The sequence below is a fragment of the Haliotis rubra genome, unplaced genomic scaffold, assembly GCF_003918875.1.
Source record: "Haliotis rubra isolate DU_JTF1 unplaced genomic scaffold, ASM391887v1 Scf1, whole genome shotgun sequence".
Classification (NCBI taxonomy): Eukaryota; Metazoa; Mollusca; class Gastropoda; order Lepetellida; family Haliotidae; genus Haliotis; species Haliotis rubra.
The window spans coordinates 1,518,236-1,533,993 of record NW_025764891.1 but is presented as its reverse complement, the minus strand read 5'-3'; the positions used below and the strand labels follow the sequence as shown (position 1 = coordinate 1,533,993).

The window sequence follows — 15,758 nt, the reverse complement described above, 5'->3', positions numbered from 1 at the left end:
CATGTCCAACAACACAGAGTCCGAAGTACAGTGTATGCGTGCTTATCATGGAAATACGTGGGTTGGTGCTTGATTAATGCTCATGTGTGTTTATTATAGCAGCGATCACAGCAATTCAGCCGTCATTGGGCGTCGGTGTGTGCCTCGCGCAGTTCTGAAATATCTAATATTACAAGGTGCACGTTGTAATTGTGCGTCTACTTTTGATGTTATTATACATAATTATATTTGCATGTGCTAATTGCAGTTAAATCCATCGTATATGCAGATACCAAAGATGCCAGAGAAGCTTCATCCATGGGATTATGCTGCAGTTGCAGGGTATTTTGCACTGGTGTTAGGAGTGGGCATATGGGTAGGTATTTCATGCTAAAAAGGGTTATTGCACCCATCGACTATTTAATAGTTCGTAAGACAATAGTACAACTTAGTCTGCAGAGCACTTACGTGCCGAAACTATTGACCTATCGAATATACGAATCAATAGCATGCACTAGGAATACTAATAAAATGAGTGTCTGATTAATACAAACACCACAACTTTGAGCTGGACGATGCCTAATTGAAATGAGTTGTTGGTCCTGTGTGTTTTTCGTTTCATACTTTGCCTTATAGCAACTATTTTCCAAACTCATTTTTATTTCTAACAGGCCAGTCTTCGACGTGGTAAGGACAGTGCAGAGGACTACTTCCTGGCCGGAAAACATATGACGTGGATTCCGGTTTGTTATTTCGTGGTTTAATTATAGACCTGTTTCAGAATGTGTTAAACTGTGCCTCATACTGGGACATCACGAATGGGCTTTATACCTTGCACCGATGTGAATACCCCATCCGGGCTTTCGGCCTGACGAGCAAAGGTCTTAATCACTTGGTTATCCATCGCCCCTCCGTTTGTTACAGTGTATAATTAATTGTCTCACAACCGGGTTTAAGTCAATTTGTGATATATTCCTGTCCTTCAGTGACAGTTTTTTTTATGGTTTAGTAACATTGTATGAATTATTCAAGTCACAGTATGACTGAAATTTTACATTTTAAGCAAAATGGTCAACACAAATGACGTATCATAGCAAAGGACGAATACTAATACTACATTTTCTTAGACGATTTAAAGTAAATTATAGATACCCCAGTCTCCTAGTCACTTTTATAGGTTTGTTCAACTTGGAACTGAATCAATTTGTTTCCAAGAAATAAGGTGACCTGATATGTATTCAGTTACCATAATGGTGATGGTGTAGCATTGAGGTTAATGCGTTCGATCGTCACGCCGAAGACCCGGTTCGATTCCTGAAATGGGTACAATGTGGAAAACCCATTTCTGGTGATTTGTTGCTGTAGGTAGCTGCCAGCAACACCAACATTCAATGTTTGCAAACACTTGCTACTATCCTTTCAGTCTTTTGTAGGGCTTACTAAAACCAAATTTGTGATATAGTACAATGTATATTTCTCATGATTATGCACATGGTTTTGTTGTTTGGTTTGGTACCTGCAACTTGATGTTTTGTTTCCTATCATTTGTACAGATAGGTGCTTCTTTGTTCGCAAGCAATGTTGGTGCTCCGATGTTTATAGGCTTAGCTGGTGCCGGGGCTGCATCCGGCTACTCTGTTGTGCTTTACGAATGGAGTGTAAGTATTAAGATGCAGAACAGCCAGGTGTCGGATGTAGCGGTTTGCCACGAGATCTCCCATGGCAACCATATGTACATATATATAAGTCATTCCACAACATTTGTTGGCCTTTCTGGCGGCGTGTATTGAAATCTCCCCAATCATGCCACAGACACAAACAGTGTCAAGTGTAGTCGCTCATTCATATTACTGATAAACAACTCACTACCCCGACATTGAAAGCAATTCACTACACGCTAAATAATTATTAATGTTTACGGAATATATAATTTTATAACTTTTTGAAATAAAGCAGTACTCTGTTGTAACAAGACAGTGAAAATATTCGCGATATCTTTTGTTAAATGTAGCAGAGAAAATTCATAAAATACTAAATTTTTAAACACACGTTTTATCTGATATTTTTGAGTGTCCTTTTATATGCAATATCAGAGGACTCTCTGCTTCTTATACATGTTTTTCATGATGTCAGTAATATTAACTGGTATCCACATATTCGTATCCAATATTCTTTTAACATGCTTCCATGTTTTACACATAGAAAATTGTGTCGATAAATAAATTAGCTCCCTTAACTTCAGTCGAGACTATTTGCTCTCATCAAGGTTGTGTTTACTGACGCGTGTCTTCAAATGTTCACACAGACGTAGATTAAGCCTCACACAGACTGGAGAGACGGGCCAGTTTAAAATCAAAGGGTTTGTCTTCAAAAGGGTAAAATGCGTTGTTGTAGAGATAACATTAATATTGTATTTATTTTGTCGTTTCACTGCATGGGATAATCCATATTTCTAGGTCTAGGCATGTGCGTGTTGCCTACATTCGTTTTCTTTATCTATAGCAATAGAATGATTCTGTTCACGTGTGTATATGTTCAAATATACACTACAGTGTTATGACATTCCAACTTCGGTTCACTGAGTTTTGTGTTTGCTATATTCTCATGCACATTCTCATTTCAAAATAACTTTACCTCATATATATTTTTTGTTAATTGCGTATTACTTCGAGGAACATATGCTTCTACAGTTTATCGAGAGCAAGTGACTCAACCTTTATAATAGTCTATATGTCTTTAAAGCCCAACTCAACTCATCTAACCCCTAGGAAAGTACAGTTAAACGCCGTTGTATCGATACTTATGAGACCTACCTAAATACCTCAAGTTTTATGCGATGTTCGACAAAACCTCTATAGCTAAATAATGACGAAAGAAGGGAATATTTCGAGACAACCGACCCGTGAAGATCCGGGGTAGAATAGGTCTTCAGCAACTCATGCTTGCCACAAAAGGCGACTATGTTGTCGTAAGAGGCGACTAACGGGATCAGGTGGTCAGGTTCGATGACTTGGTTGTCACATGTCATCGATGCTCATGCTGTTGATCACTGGATTGTCTGGTCCAGACTCGATTATTTACAGACCGCCGCCATATAGCTGGAATATTGCTGAGTTCGGCGTAAAACTCACTCACTCACTCACTTCGTGACAACCGTAGATTTGATACATCAAAGTTAGAGACCAACCCACCCACCGACCCACTCACTCACTCACTCACTCACCCACTAACCCAATTCGTGAAAACCGTACATTTGATACATCAAAGTTCGAGACCATAATGCTTGACTGTATAGTAACAAAATGCTGTACGAATAAACAACACTTTATCATTGTTTAAATGGCAACGATTCGTGGGTATGAATAAATGCGTGACCAATGAGGTTAGGTAAATACTGTTTGGAGCAGTGTACGGTGACATTACTCGTCACAGTTTAACCAGTAGATTATCGTAAACTGATCCAGTTAGTATTCATTCACTGCATTGGTGAAACCAAAGATCACATGCTGGGTCCTTATCTTAAACACTAATCAGGGATCATCTTGGTTTCTAACTCATGATCAGTGGATACGGACAACAGTAAGGTACATAACTCTGGATCCACCCGTTTCAAACGAAAAGGAGATATTAATTGCACATTATGACCTTCAGATTGAATTAGAAAGTATCGGATAATAAGTTTCCTCACAGATGACAGACACAGAAGATAAAAATTACGTGCAATAAAACATAAAATATTTTACTTTTTCAGGCAACGTTCCTGCTGCTGGCTCTTGGTTGGTTTTTCGTTCCCATTTTTGTGGCCAGTGGGGTAGGCAATACTCTGCATATAAATACGACAAAATCAATTTCTTTTCTCTTATATTGGTTCATGTATGTATTTAGCGAATTTTCGAGATAGAATATGTAAACCGTTAACACGATATCATTTTGGTTTGTTTGCTTGTTGTTTACCGCGACACTCAGCAATATTCCAGCTATATGGCGGCAGTCTGTAAATAATCAAGTCTGGACCAGACAATCCAATGCTCAACACTGACCACCCGAGCCAGTTTGTCGATTCTTACGACAAGTATCGTTTGATGAAGTCCAATTATAACCCGGATCTTAACAGGTTGAACACGATATCAACACGTGGTCTGAATGAAGTTTGATGAAGTCCAATTATAACCCGGATCTTAACAGGTTGAACACGATATCAGCACGTGGTGTGAATGAAGTAACACCGGTTTGGATAGTATTTACGCGCCTCTAAATCAATTGACTGAACTTTAACAAAGTATGAAATTACAAAATAGATACAGTCAATCACATTGGTCTGTCGACCAGGAGTCACAGCTGCATACAGGTTCGATAGACTAACCATACCACAACTTTACCAGGAATGCGTAGGATTAGCCAAGAAAGTGAGGAACCCGTCTATGCGATATCCATTCGAGTTCGAGGCGTCATTCTGACTAATCAGCACCGTCGGCTGCGACGTCAGTGGTGTCAAGGAACGATATACATTCGAGTTCGAGGCGTCATTCTGACTAATCAGCACCGTCGGCTGCGACGTCAGTGGTGTCAAAGACACAAAGTATTGTCATAACACCAATGGAGACGTATTTGGTTTAGTGACTAGTCACGTTTTATGCTGCTTCATACAGAAGGAAGACGTCATGTTTAACGTTGTTGTCACGATATAACACGGATGAAAAATAGGCAAGAAGCAAACAACTTTTCAACACGACAATGACAGACCTCACGTGATGGTAAGACTGACAACGGCCTGTTTGAGGAACCACAACATCCAGGTACTGCCACGGCCCTCCAGCTTCCCAGATCTAAACCCCACCGAACATTTATGGGGTGCTCTTGATCAACGTCTGAGATCACGTCAGCAACAGCCACAGAATCTCCAGCAGTTGGCAAAGCATTGCAGGGATTGTGTGTACATTCCCCAGGCCACAATTCGTAATCGTAATGGTTCCATGGGCGACGATGCCGGGCAGTACGGACTCTCATGGGGGGTCCCATAAGATATTGAGGACAGATGACCTTTACCTTGACATTCGATTCTTTGATGCGTGTCATGATGAACTTCGGCCAGTGACAATGAATGTGCCAAATTTGAACAGTTTATTAAGATCTGTTCATTATCAATATAGATAAAGTATACCTCTGAACCCCACTTTAGTGTTTCTTGTTATTGCAGAGTTTATGTAGTGACTCTGTAAATGATGACTTGTAATCATGGCATTCAACATAACTTGTTTCTATTCTCTTCAGGCCTACACAATGCCGGAATATCTGATGAAGCGATTCGGCGGGGTTCGTCTCAGGATCTGTCTCTCAGTCCTGGGACTGTTTCTGTACATCTTGACAAGGATATCAGTATGAAAATTAATTCACCATGAATTGTGTTTTCACTGTTTCAGTTATAATGGAAGAATCTTGAATCTAAATATCCTCTGAAGCAGGATACAAAACAACTGAATTACAAACTTATTATAAACATTATGCATAACGTAAAATCATTAACAATGTAACTTCACTTACGACTTTACTTACAGTTAATAAATTCATATTTAATGTGATGTTTTATTTGTAATCAGATTGAAATCTACTGCGGAGCTCTATTCATGCAGTTACTTCTTGGCTGGAATCTCTATTTATGCATCACCGGCATTTTGCTCATTACAGCTCTCTATACAGTCATCGGTGAGTCAAATAAGCTCCTCTCAGTAACACATTAAGGCCAAGATACATTATATAATACATGAAAATAACGAAAACTCTGTCAACTGACGAAACAGAATAACAAAAGCTGACATACAGAATGAATGTGAATAAAGAGAGATTTTCATTTCAGTCGTATGTTCAGGAAACCTTGACAGGAATATAAATGCAAAGGTTTTCATATAAACATTCAACTTCGTTCGTATGGTGAAAACATTACAGGGTATGTCCTCTTTAATATGTGTGGAAGGCCTTATTGTTACAGATTAGCTGTTATTTAAGCTCAATGTTACGAGATCTACACAGTATAATTAGATCTTAAAGTGATTGAGTTAATATTTAAAGTCACATAGATCTTAAAGATACATATCCATACAAGTCCACACATGAATCTAAACTGTATATCCTACAACTGGCAAAGAGACCACATATCACATCTCGTTTTCAATTCAGATTTAACTTCGATATTTTGTAGTAAATTCAGCCAGAAGATCATTGGTTGTAGCAGAACCTGATTGTATTTGTCCCAGTTGTATTTGTGTGTAAAAGTGCTATCGATGATGAATATCAAGTACACTTTGTTTGTGTAAAATACACCAACTTGGTTGTAAATAGTTGGCAAATATATATATTTACAGTGGAAGGATGAAGAAGTGATATATTAACGATTTTCAGTACAAATATGTAAATACACACACACACACACACACACACACACACACAACACAAACCAAACCAAGCAACAACAATAACGAAAAACACCCCCCCAAAAAGAAAGAAAAACCCTAAAACCAAAAACATCAAACAGAATAACAACAAAACAAACAAACAAACAAAACAAACTTTAAAAAACCAAAACACCCTCCACAAAACCCCAACAAACCAAACCAACAACAGATAAACAAACAACCAAACAAACAAAAATCAACATCAACAAAAAACAAAACAAGTAAAAAGGATAAGTTTACTTCTGTGAAACACAAATTGGATTTCCATGGGTTCTATTGTTCTATTTTGTCAGTATTTTAATAATTTCCCAGATTTTTATTTTATCCTGAAACGAGTCCAATGTTCTATTCCGGCTGCATGTGTTTAATATCAATCACTTTCAAAAAGTCATGATCCCAGATGTTCCAGAAACATAAAACTATAGGCGTTTTATGTGGGCTCTATTGTCCTGTAAATTTCATTTTAATGTAATTTAATCAATCAAACTCTGTTTTGCAGGCGGTCTCGTTGCAGTAATGTACACGGACACATTACAGACAGGAATAATCTTAATAGGAGCATGTATTCTCACTTACAGAGGTAAGGTGGAAATAATTCGATCAGAGATAGTGTGTTGGTGATTTTGGTTTTACACAAGCAATATTCCAGAATTTTCACGGCACTAAACACTAGAATAAGCTTCACCCATGCTACCAATGGAGGGAATCGAACCCAAGTCTTGAAGCATTACCCAGTAGTTTACCTCAGCCTCCGTATGACATAGATAAACCATATATTGAGTTGGTGGATAATGTTCCATTTCTGTTGAAAACCCACAAAAATGCAGTTGGCATAATGTTGTTTAGGTGCAATTAAGTGAAGAACAATGCTCAGTGGACACCGGCATGGATAATGGATCCAGACCTACACGTGCACATCGAATTGAAGTGGCTTAAGTCATCCTCTACTATTTCATCCTTTCATAACTCCACCCCAAAAGCATTTGCTTAAAACATATATGGAATTCCTTCTGACTGACTCCTTCTGTAAGTGCACATATAACTTCATGTACCCAGAAATGTGTCTGTTTCAGGCTTTCAAGAAATCAACGGTTTCCAGGGCTTAGAAAGGGACTTTGTGAAAGCTGCCTCCAACCAAACTATGGTTAACGTATCGCACTACAGCTGTGGTCTTCCCCCTAAGGACTCTTTGCACATTTGGAGAGATCCAGTGCATGGGGACATTCCGTGGCCTGGTGTTCCTTTTGGCCTTGTTTCGATAGGCTTGTGGGTGTGGTGCACTGATCAGGTAAATCGATGTACAAACTGGTATTAGGATGCTTCACGAGTCACTCAATATGAAAGTAGATTATCTCTGCACACGAGTTTACCTACCGATTGTGTTACATCTTCAACTATGTACATCGTTGGTTTGTACATGTTCCACGGTAGGTTACAGTTGTTTTTAAAGGGAATGACCTAGGGGGTTAATGCATAATCACCTCACATGCTTCTTCCTTGCGTCCTTTAAATCTGGCCTAAAGATCCAACTGTTCCTTAATGACTGACAATTGTTCATATTTAAAGTTGTATGCGCTCAGCGCATGCAGATCAGCTTCATAAAAGTGGCCTTATTACGATTTGCCAATGTCAATAATTACAGCTGATGGTGCAGCGAACGCTTTCAGCTAAGAACATCAGTCATGCTAAAGGTGGAACCTTGTTAGCCGGTGCACTGAAGATATTGCCCTTCTTCCTCTGGATCATTCCAGGGATGATGAGTCGGATCCTCTACCCAGGTGCATGGTATTATATTGTAAAGAAACCACTGATGAAACTATTACTCCGTCGACGTCGATGGTACATTGAAAAGCTGTTACAGTCCGTTTGACTCAGAAACGGACCGATGAATTGCAAATTGTATCATTGTTAGAGAAGCACCTGCACAAGTGCCCACCAAGTTATTGATTCATTAGCCTGTGCTGTGCCGTCTCCATTCTTTCTCGCACACCTGGCTGTCCCTTTCTCTGCACTCCTCCCTCGTAACAAATAGTGAACTGTGTCAAAAGTTTAATGATAGTTTCTTAAAGAACTTTTTTTGGTGGAGTCCGGAACATTTTCAAATATAAGAAAGCTGTTGGGTATTATTAAATTATAAACGTGTACTATTTATATTTATGTGGCAATTTTGTACAATGATAAAATTTGCAATTCATCGGTCCGTTTCTGACTCAAACGGACTGTAGTTAGGGATATATTAGATCCATATTGAACTATTTATGATGTAGATGTATAGGCGTTCCAAAAAATGAGACAAAAAGCTCATGTCTATTCATATTTAAAATGTAATCATAGTTATTGCCTATTATATATCATTATAATATACTATCCACATAAAGAAACTGTGCATTGTCAAAATATTATCCCAGTTGATAAGTACGATAACAATGTCAAAGGTACATATAAACTTTAATGGAGGGATCATGAGATCATAACAAGTCGGGAGAATTTCAATTGAAAAGTCAATCACAATGACGTCACGAGTCCACAAGCGGGACAGGGGTCAAACGACCATGTCACAAGCTCAATAACGGGTATGTCCACTATCGGCATAGAGCCTATCAAACGTGCAAGGAAGGCTTGTGGGATGTCACGCCAGATTCTCTCAAGTTCTGTTGCAAGGTCAAGGACGTTATCTGGCGGATGAGGAAGACGGCGTAGACGTCGATCCGTCTCGTCCCAAACATGCTCTATCGGGGAGAGATCCGGTGAATTTGCAGGCCAAGGCAGTAAGTCAACGTTGTGGTGTTGCAAGAAATCCATAGCAACCCTTGCCGTATGAGGGCGGGCATTGTCCTGTTGGAATGTTAACCCAGGGCCATGACGTTGCAGAAAAGGAATTGCCACAGGTCGAAGAATCTGATCCCTGTAGCCCACACCAGTTAAGTTGCCCTGAACAATCACCAAAGGAGTTCTTTGGCGTACTGTTATTCCACCCCAAATCATCACGGAACCACCACCAAAGCGAATCCTCTCCAAGACACAGGCCTGTGCATAACGTTCTCCCACTCGTCTATAGGCACGTTGACGTCCATCACTATGGGAAATGTTAAACCTGGACTCATCTGTAAAAACAACATTTCTCCACCAAAACAAGGGTCTGCGGACATGATTTCGGCACCACATTCGGCGAGCTTGTCGATGACGTTGTGTCAGGATAGGCCGTATGGCGGGACGTTGTGGTCTGATTCCTTGATGACGTAAACGTTGTCGAACTGTGTTGGGGTGGATACGGCAAAGTCCTGGGATGGTTCGGGCAGCAGTCTGAAACCTGTGGCGAAGATGGATCACCCATATCCATCTGTCTTGTCTTGGCGTTGTTACACGTGGACGTCCAGAACGTGGCCGATCGATGACGTCATTTGTGTTCTGGTAGCGTCTCACCAGTGCAGAAATGGTGTTCCGGTGGCAGTGGAAATGTGCAGCCACTTGTCATTGAGACATTCCCCCACGGACCATCCCAATGGTCTCATGACGTTGTGCAGACGTGAGCCTTGGCATGCTATGCGTTTCAATAGCCGTTTAATTTTTTGAACGATCGCAAGGGCAGGGGTTGAGCTTTCCAAAGAGACAGTATTGTGTGGCATTCATTTGCTCTGTTTTTCTTTCCCGGAATGCACGTGCAACAACGTATTGCACGTCTCAAGGACGAACCCTCTGCCGTCACGGAACGTGGCACGTGCATGCATGTTGGATACATGTCACTAATCTCTGAGTTTAAATCCTTATGTGTCTACACAGGTTTGATAAATTTACATTTTAAATTTTTGCATGCACAGTTTCTTTATGTGCCTAGTATATATTTAAAGATTTTGATGTGTACCCTGAAATTAAAAAAAATGATTATTTGGGCAGTATTTACTTGACGTATAAACTAACTTCAATGGCCAACCTTTTTCCTTCAGATGAAATTGCATGTTCTTCTCCTGAGCGATGTGACGAAGTATGCCAGAACAAAGCTGGGTGTACCAACATCGCCTACCCCGTCCTAGTGTTGAGGCTGTTACCTCAAGGTATGAATTCTGAGTCGGTAAGAAATTGTAGTATTTTCACTGCAACATTAAAATCACGAAACGCTGTTTTTTTCCAGAATGTCGACGGAAAAGCTCTCTTACCCTGATAAGTAGTATAAGGTCGCATAAAAATAATATATCTAAAAAATGTTTTATATCATAATTCATCGTCATGTTTTATCCACCCCAAAGCGTACATAACGCTTTAATGAACTGTTGCTTGAGTGCCTGTAATATCAATTTCCACCTACATCCTAATCCTTAAGTACAATATGTGAAGCCCCTTTCTGGTGTCCCCCCGCCGTGATATTGCTGGAATATTGCTAAAAGCGGCGTAAAACCAAACTCAGTCAGTCAGTCAGTCCTAATCCTTATCATCAACTTGTAGGTCTTCGAGGTCTGATGCTAGCTGCTCTGCTTGCTGCTCTAATGAGTTCCCTGACATCCATCTTCAACAGTGCCAGCACCATGTTCACCATGGACATCTGGCCGCGAATCAGAAGGAGACCGTCAGAAAACGAACTTATGATAGTTGGACGAGTAGCAGTGGTCGCCTGTACTGCAATAGGCATTCTGTGGTTACCAATCTTGCAGCAAGCCCAAGGTGGACAACTGTGGGGGTACTTGCAGTCAGTAAGCGCCTATACTGCCCCTCCTTGGACGATGATGTTTATGTTTGCCCTTCTGTGGAAACGCACAACTGAACAGGTTAGGATAAACGTAAAAATGAATCGTGACTTCCCCATAGTATATTGGCTTCTTTTTTGTCGGACATTTGAACAGGATGAGCAATTATTGGACAGAAAATGCCTTTTTCATCATTTTTTTCAATTCATCTATGTGTGTGGTCTTTATTCATGTTGGTACCTGAAGCATATTACGCAATGGGACGAAGGTTTACGTAGAAGACAGATTATATGTATGGGTATATGAAAATAATATGAAAGGTAGAGTATTCTTAAGATCTATAACGCAGATTTCATTGTAGGGGGGCTTTCTATGATTTGATCATTTTATCTGAAACTGGGGTTAATAGTTGGGCGTAGGTTTGCTTGGGGAACGGTATGCTTTGGCACTTCGCGAGACCTTGCGTTGTTTAGTCGTTCCGGTGACAAATGACGTTTCACATCTTTTCGAATGTCTCATGGTTATCAGTTGACAGAAGGCACCGATAATCCTTGCAGGAATAACACCTGTCTAACCATCCCCGAATTAGCCAACTATTACGACTGTTAACAGCCGTGATTGACAAGCATGCTTGTACACTTGTCCAGTCTAGTAAAGTCATATTTGGAGGTCGTGCAATTTGGAACCAGAACTGGTTCTTAAATATACGCTTGTAACCGGAAGTAAGCTGGGCCCCGTCTCGCATATCGCAAGTTGAATTGGAGTCGGGAACCAGCTTAGGACCGGAAGTAGCACCTCGCGAGATTTATAGGCCCTACAGGCAGGAGTGAGTACGGTTTTACGCTACTTTAAACAATATCCAGCAATACCACGGAGGAGGACACCAGGAATTCAGACATTCAAACCGTGGAACCAGGCTTGTGGGTGGTATGTGGGAGCCTTTGAACCATTAGGTTACCTCAGGAAGTGTAGCGTAAGAATATGTGATGTGCAACACATGTTTCATTCCAGGGAGCCTTCTGGGGTTTGATCGCAGGACTGGTTGTTGGGATAATCCGACTGGTGGTTGACTTCACACACCCAGCCCCTTACTGTGGCAGCGGAGAGGAAGACACTCGACCTGCAGTGTTGAAGCATGTGCATTTCCTCTACTTCGCCATGATCTCAGCTGTTGTCACCTCTGTTGTCATCGCCGTTGTCAGTCTCTGGACAAAGCCCAGATCAGAAGCTCAGGTAGGGTGGGGTGAGCAAGCAAGCGAGGTAGTAAGATTTTACGCAGCTTCTAGCAAAATATAGCTGTAGTACTTCGAGGGTATAGGACCACATACCATTAACATTCACAGCAATCCCACACATCAGGAATTTAAAGGTACGATCTGTGGATACTTGGTCAATGAATGGGTGCGGGTGAGTCAGTTTAGTTTTAGTTTCAGCAATATTCTAGCTATATGGCGGCGGTCTGTAAATAATCGAGTCTGGACCAGACAATCCAGTGATCAACAGCATGAGCATCGACATGCGCAAATGGGAACCGATGACATGTGTCAACCAAGCCAGCGAGCCTGACCGCCCGATCCCGTTAGTCGCCTCTTACGACAAGCATGGCTTACTGAAGGTTCATTCTAACCCGGGCCTTCACGGGTATGGTAGATGAATGGTGCAACTCTCGCTTACTGATTTTATAAACATTTTATGATCATCAACACAGTATAGTAACATCACATTATCATCACTGTGATCTGAAACGCTGCTTCTTGCTGTTGAGATTTGCGTACATTGGCCGTGCAACTTTCATGCTTAGACGTTCAGCAGCACACCTGATAACGCAGAGATCAATCAATTGGCCTTTCATGGCTCTTGGATGGTTGGTTTGGAGTCGCCATTTTCAAGCCTGCGTAGACCGACAAAATGAGGCTGGTTTTAGCATCATTAGGCTTCTCTTGGTACTGACGCTATACCAATGGTGTCTCGTTCAGAAAGTCCACTTTGACGTGTTAATGGCATGTGTTCCTTATCGGCTTCCAGTCTTCTGATATCGCTCGACACCTTCCTTTAAAATGACACTTCTAGAACACTGTTGGAAGCAGCGATACATCCAACTTCCTGTTTTGAATAAGTTGATAAATACCCAGGCTGAAAGAGGAGTATAAAAGAGGAAAAACATGTGTGAGACAGTCAAGTGAATGCTGTATAGCGCCTGTCAGTAAAAGTCCACCAGTCAGGGACCCTTATTTAAAAACAATCATTTATATTGAAAAAACAACAACACACGCACACAAGTTAATCGCCATTGAATTTCAGTCTCAAAGATATGTAAAAACAGATTCCAAAGGGTGACAAAGGGAAAATACACAGTGGTCATAAAATATGTGCGAATGGATCAGTGAAAATCGTCAATGACACCAGCTGTTTACAACACAAAGGTAAGAAGAAAATGCACATATAGCCGATCATTAGAAAACAGGTTTTGATCAAACACGTGTGACCATTAAAGAACGTCAATCTGAGACATATCTTGTGTTTTCTGTGTGTAGCTTGGTCGCACCACATGGTGGACACGTCACCGTGCTGATCCTGAAATGGAACCAGAGGAAGACACAGAGGAGGAATACGATGAAGACAAGAAAGATGAAGAGGACCCGTCTGACCTGAAGATGACAATCGCCGCTGAGGCAGGAGACGTTGACGTTGACGTCCAGATACATTCCCTCACCAGAGGTAAAGGTAATAATGATCGAAAAGTTTACCACTGTCGCTTCACGTATTGGCAACTTTATATAACTTTATCTTAGAGCTTTATATCACCTTTTTTAAGTTCTGTCGGGTTTCCACAGACAACCTGCTCACATATTTACAATACCTTTACGAAAATGTTCTCCAAGCCATTTTCTAACATATCGTATATGTTAGCTTAAATAATATTTTCCAGGGAGATGTTCGACAATATGCAAAAACATCGCAATGTGGGTGTGTGGGGTGACACAGAGGAAGACCCTTGCACTTTCCAAACAAGAACGGACCGCCCTACAGAAGCAGTTCACCAGTTTGGAAGAAAATGAAACAACAAGAACAGCGTTGAATGCTTGCGCCATAGGACTGTCATTCATAACCGTCTTTCTTTTGGGATATTACAGTTAACAGACAGAGACGCTATGTTTTGGACAACTTTATTTTTTCATTTATTTACTGAGCCAAAAACGTCATCTGACTCGTAGAAATTTCCTCGTCGGTGGATGTAGCACCAAGTTAATTCAGAGTGGCATGTTTGCCTTGACGTACTGACATATTATAATCAAGTATTTTATAAAATCACTGTTTTTGAATACCGTTACAAATTATCTATGTTGTGTCCGTTATCATTATCAATGGTTATTACATTCCTTTTGAAGGTTATTATTGTACATCACTGATTGATATCTAACGGACATCGCCTATCTTTCAGAACATTAGATCTATTACGTGCCCATTCTTTACGATAGTGGTCATTACTTTTCACGCATTATTTAATGGTTGTTTAATACATTTAGAAACATTACTATTATCACTTGCAAATTTAATTGCATCAAAGATAACATTATTAGTACGTATTACTACTGATGTGTTATTATGGTTATTACGAATGTCTGTTTTGCGAATCACGAATTCCCATGTTTATTTAACACCTTTATGAACATTTACAGTGAGTCTTACTTTCAATATTACGCAACTCCCCCAAAGCGTTTATTACGTCATTTGGAACACACGCACAACATCACTGTTTGTGTTGACAATAGTGAGATAGTCGAAGAAATTAGGGAGGACATCATGAGCTTCAGTACCCGGAGACAAATGCAAGTATCGTGTGCAGAATACCTCTTCAAATAACCGTGTAAACAGGGGCTTTATGAAATGTATGATATTATGTCTCTTTAAATAAGCCCCAGATGTGATATTGTTTTCAACTAGAAAGGACCTGTGACATCTGTGCCTTTGTCTACGGTTTGTTTCAGTGTTGAAAACGTTTGTTGCAGATTCAGATTTTCATAGATGTGCATTGTGTCATATTTCGGTTACTTGTCTTCCGCAACGCCTAGCTGAATCAACCTATTGAAATGCTCCTTGATATTCTGTCTTAACTGCCACAGGTGCTGTGCCAAACCATGACCTCCCCCCAAAATGGATTTTTACTCAGATAGATAGATAGATAGATAGATAGATAGATTTTGACCAGACGTTAGCTGTCACAGTGTGTTTATATTGTGAATAAGGGTTAATGCTACATGACTCTATATTGGAATAATTCTCTGTCAATGAAAGATACTGGACACAAACATCAATGAAACCTGCAAGAGCAGTGAAAAGTGCTTGTTGATACGATAAGGGAAAATCCCTTTACTATCTTTGAAATATCTGATGATGATGTAACATTTAGCATTAATCTTAGTATTATTCTTAAACGTCCATGGTGAAATCAGGACCTTTTAACATCTGAGTATGTTTTGTATGCCCACCATGTTAACGTGTTGATTTCCTTGTTAAAATAGAATAAATAATGGTTTACCCATCGAGTTCGTGATTGTTGGGTTAGACTTGTGAGTTGACCTCCTCCTGCTGCTAACCCTTAACTGAAGTAACCAACTATCTGTTGAACTTACTTGGATTCTCAGTCCAG

General features: G+C 40.3%; 1 protein-coding gene across 1 annotated transcript; it reads left to right on the top strand.

Annotated features, from left to right (window-relative positions):
• Nucleotides 1-249: 249 nt before the first annotated feature.
• On the top strand, nt 250-15,355 carry LOC124257309 (sodium/glucose cotransporter 4-like). The gene is made up of 14 exons (XM_046691696.1): nt 250-355; nt 651-722; nt 1,533-1,637; nt 3,731-3,790; nt 5,251-5,355; nt 5,577-5,682; nt 6,928-7,008; nt 7,502-7,716; nt 8,071-8,206; nt 10,373-10,480; nt 10,869-11,188; nt 12,119-12,340; nt 13,642-13,831; nt 14,037-15,355. The coding sequence occupies exons 1-14, from the start codon at nt 263-265 to the stop codon at nt 14,243-14,245; spliced, it is 2,022 nt and encodes a 673-aa protein (XP_046547652.1). The 5' UTR covers nt 250-262; the 3' UTR covers nt 14,246-15,355.
• The last annotated feature ends 403 nt before the right edge of the window (nt 15,356-15,758 follow it).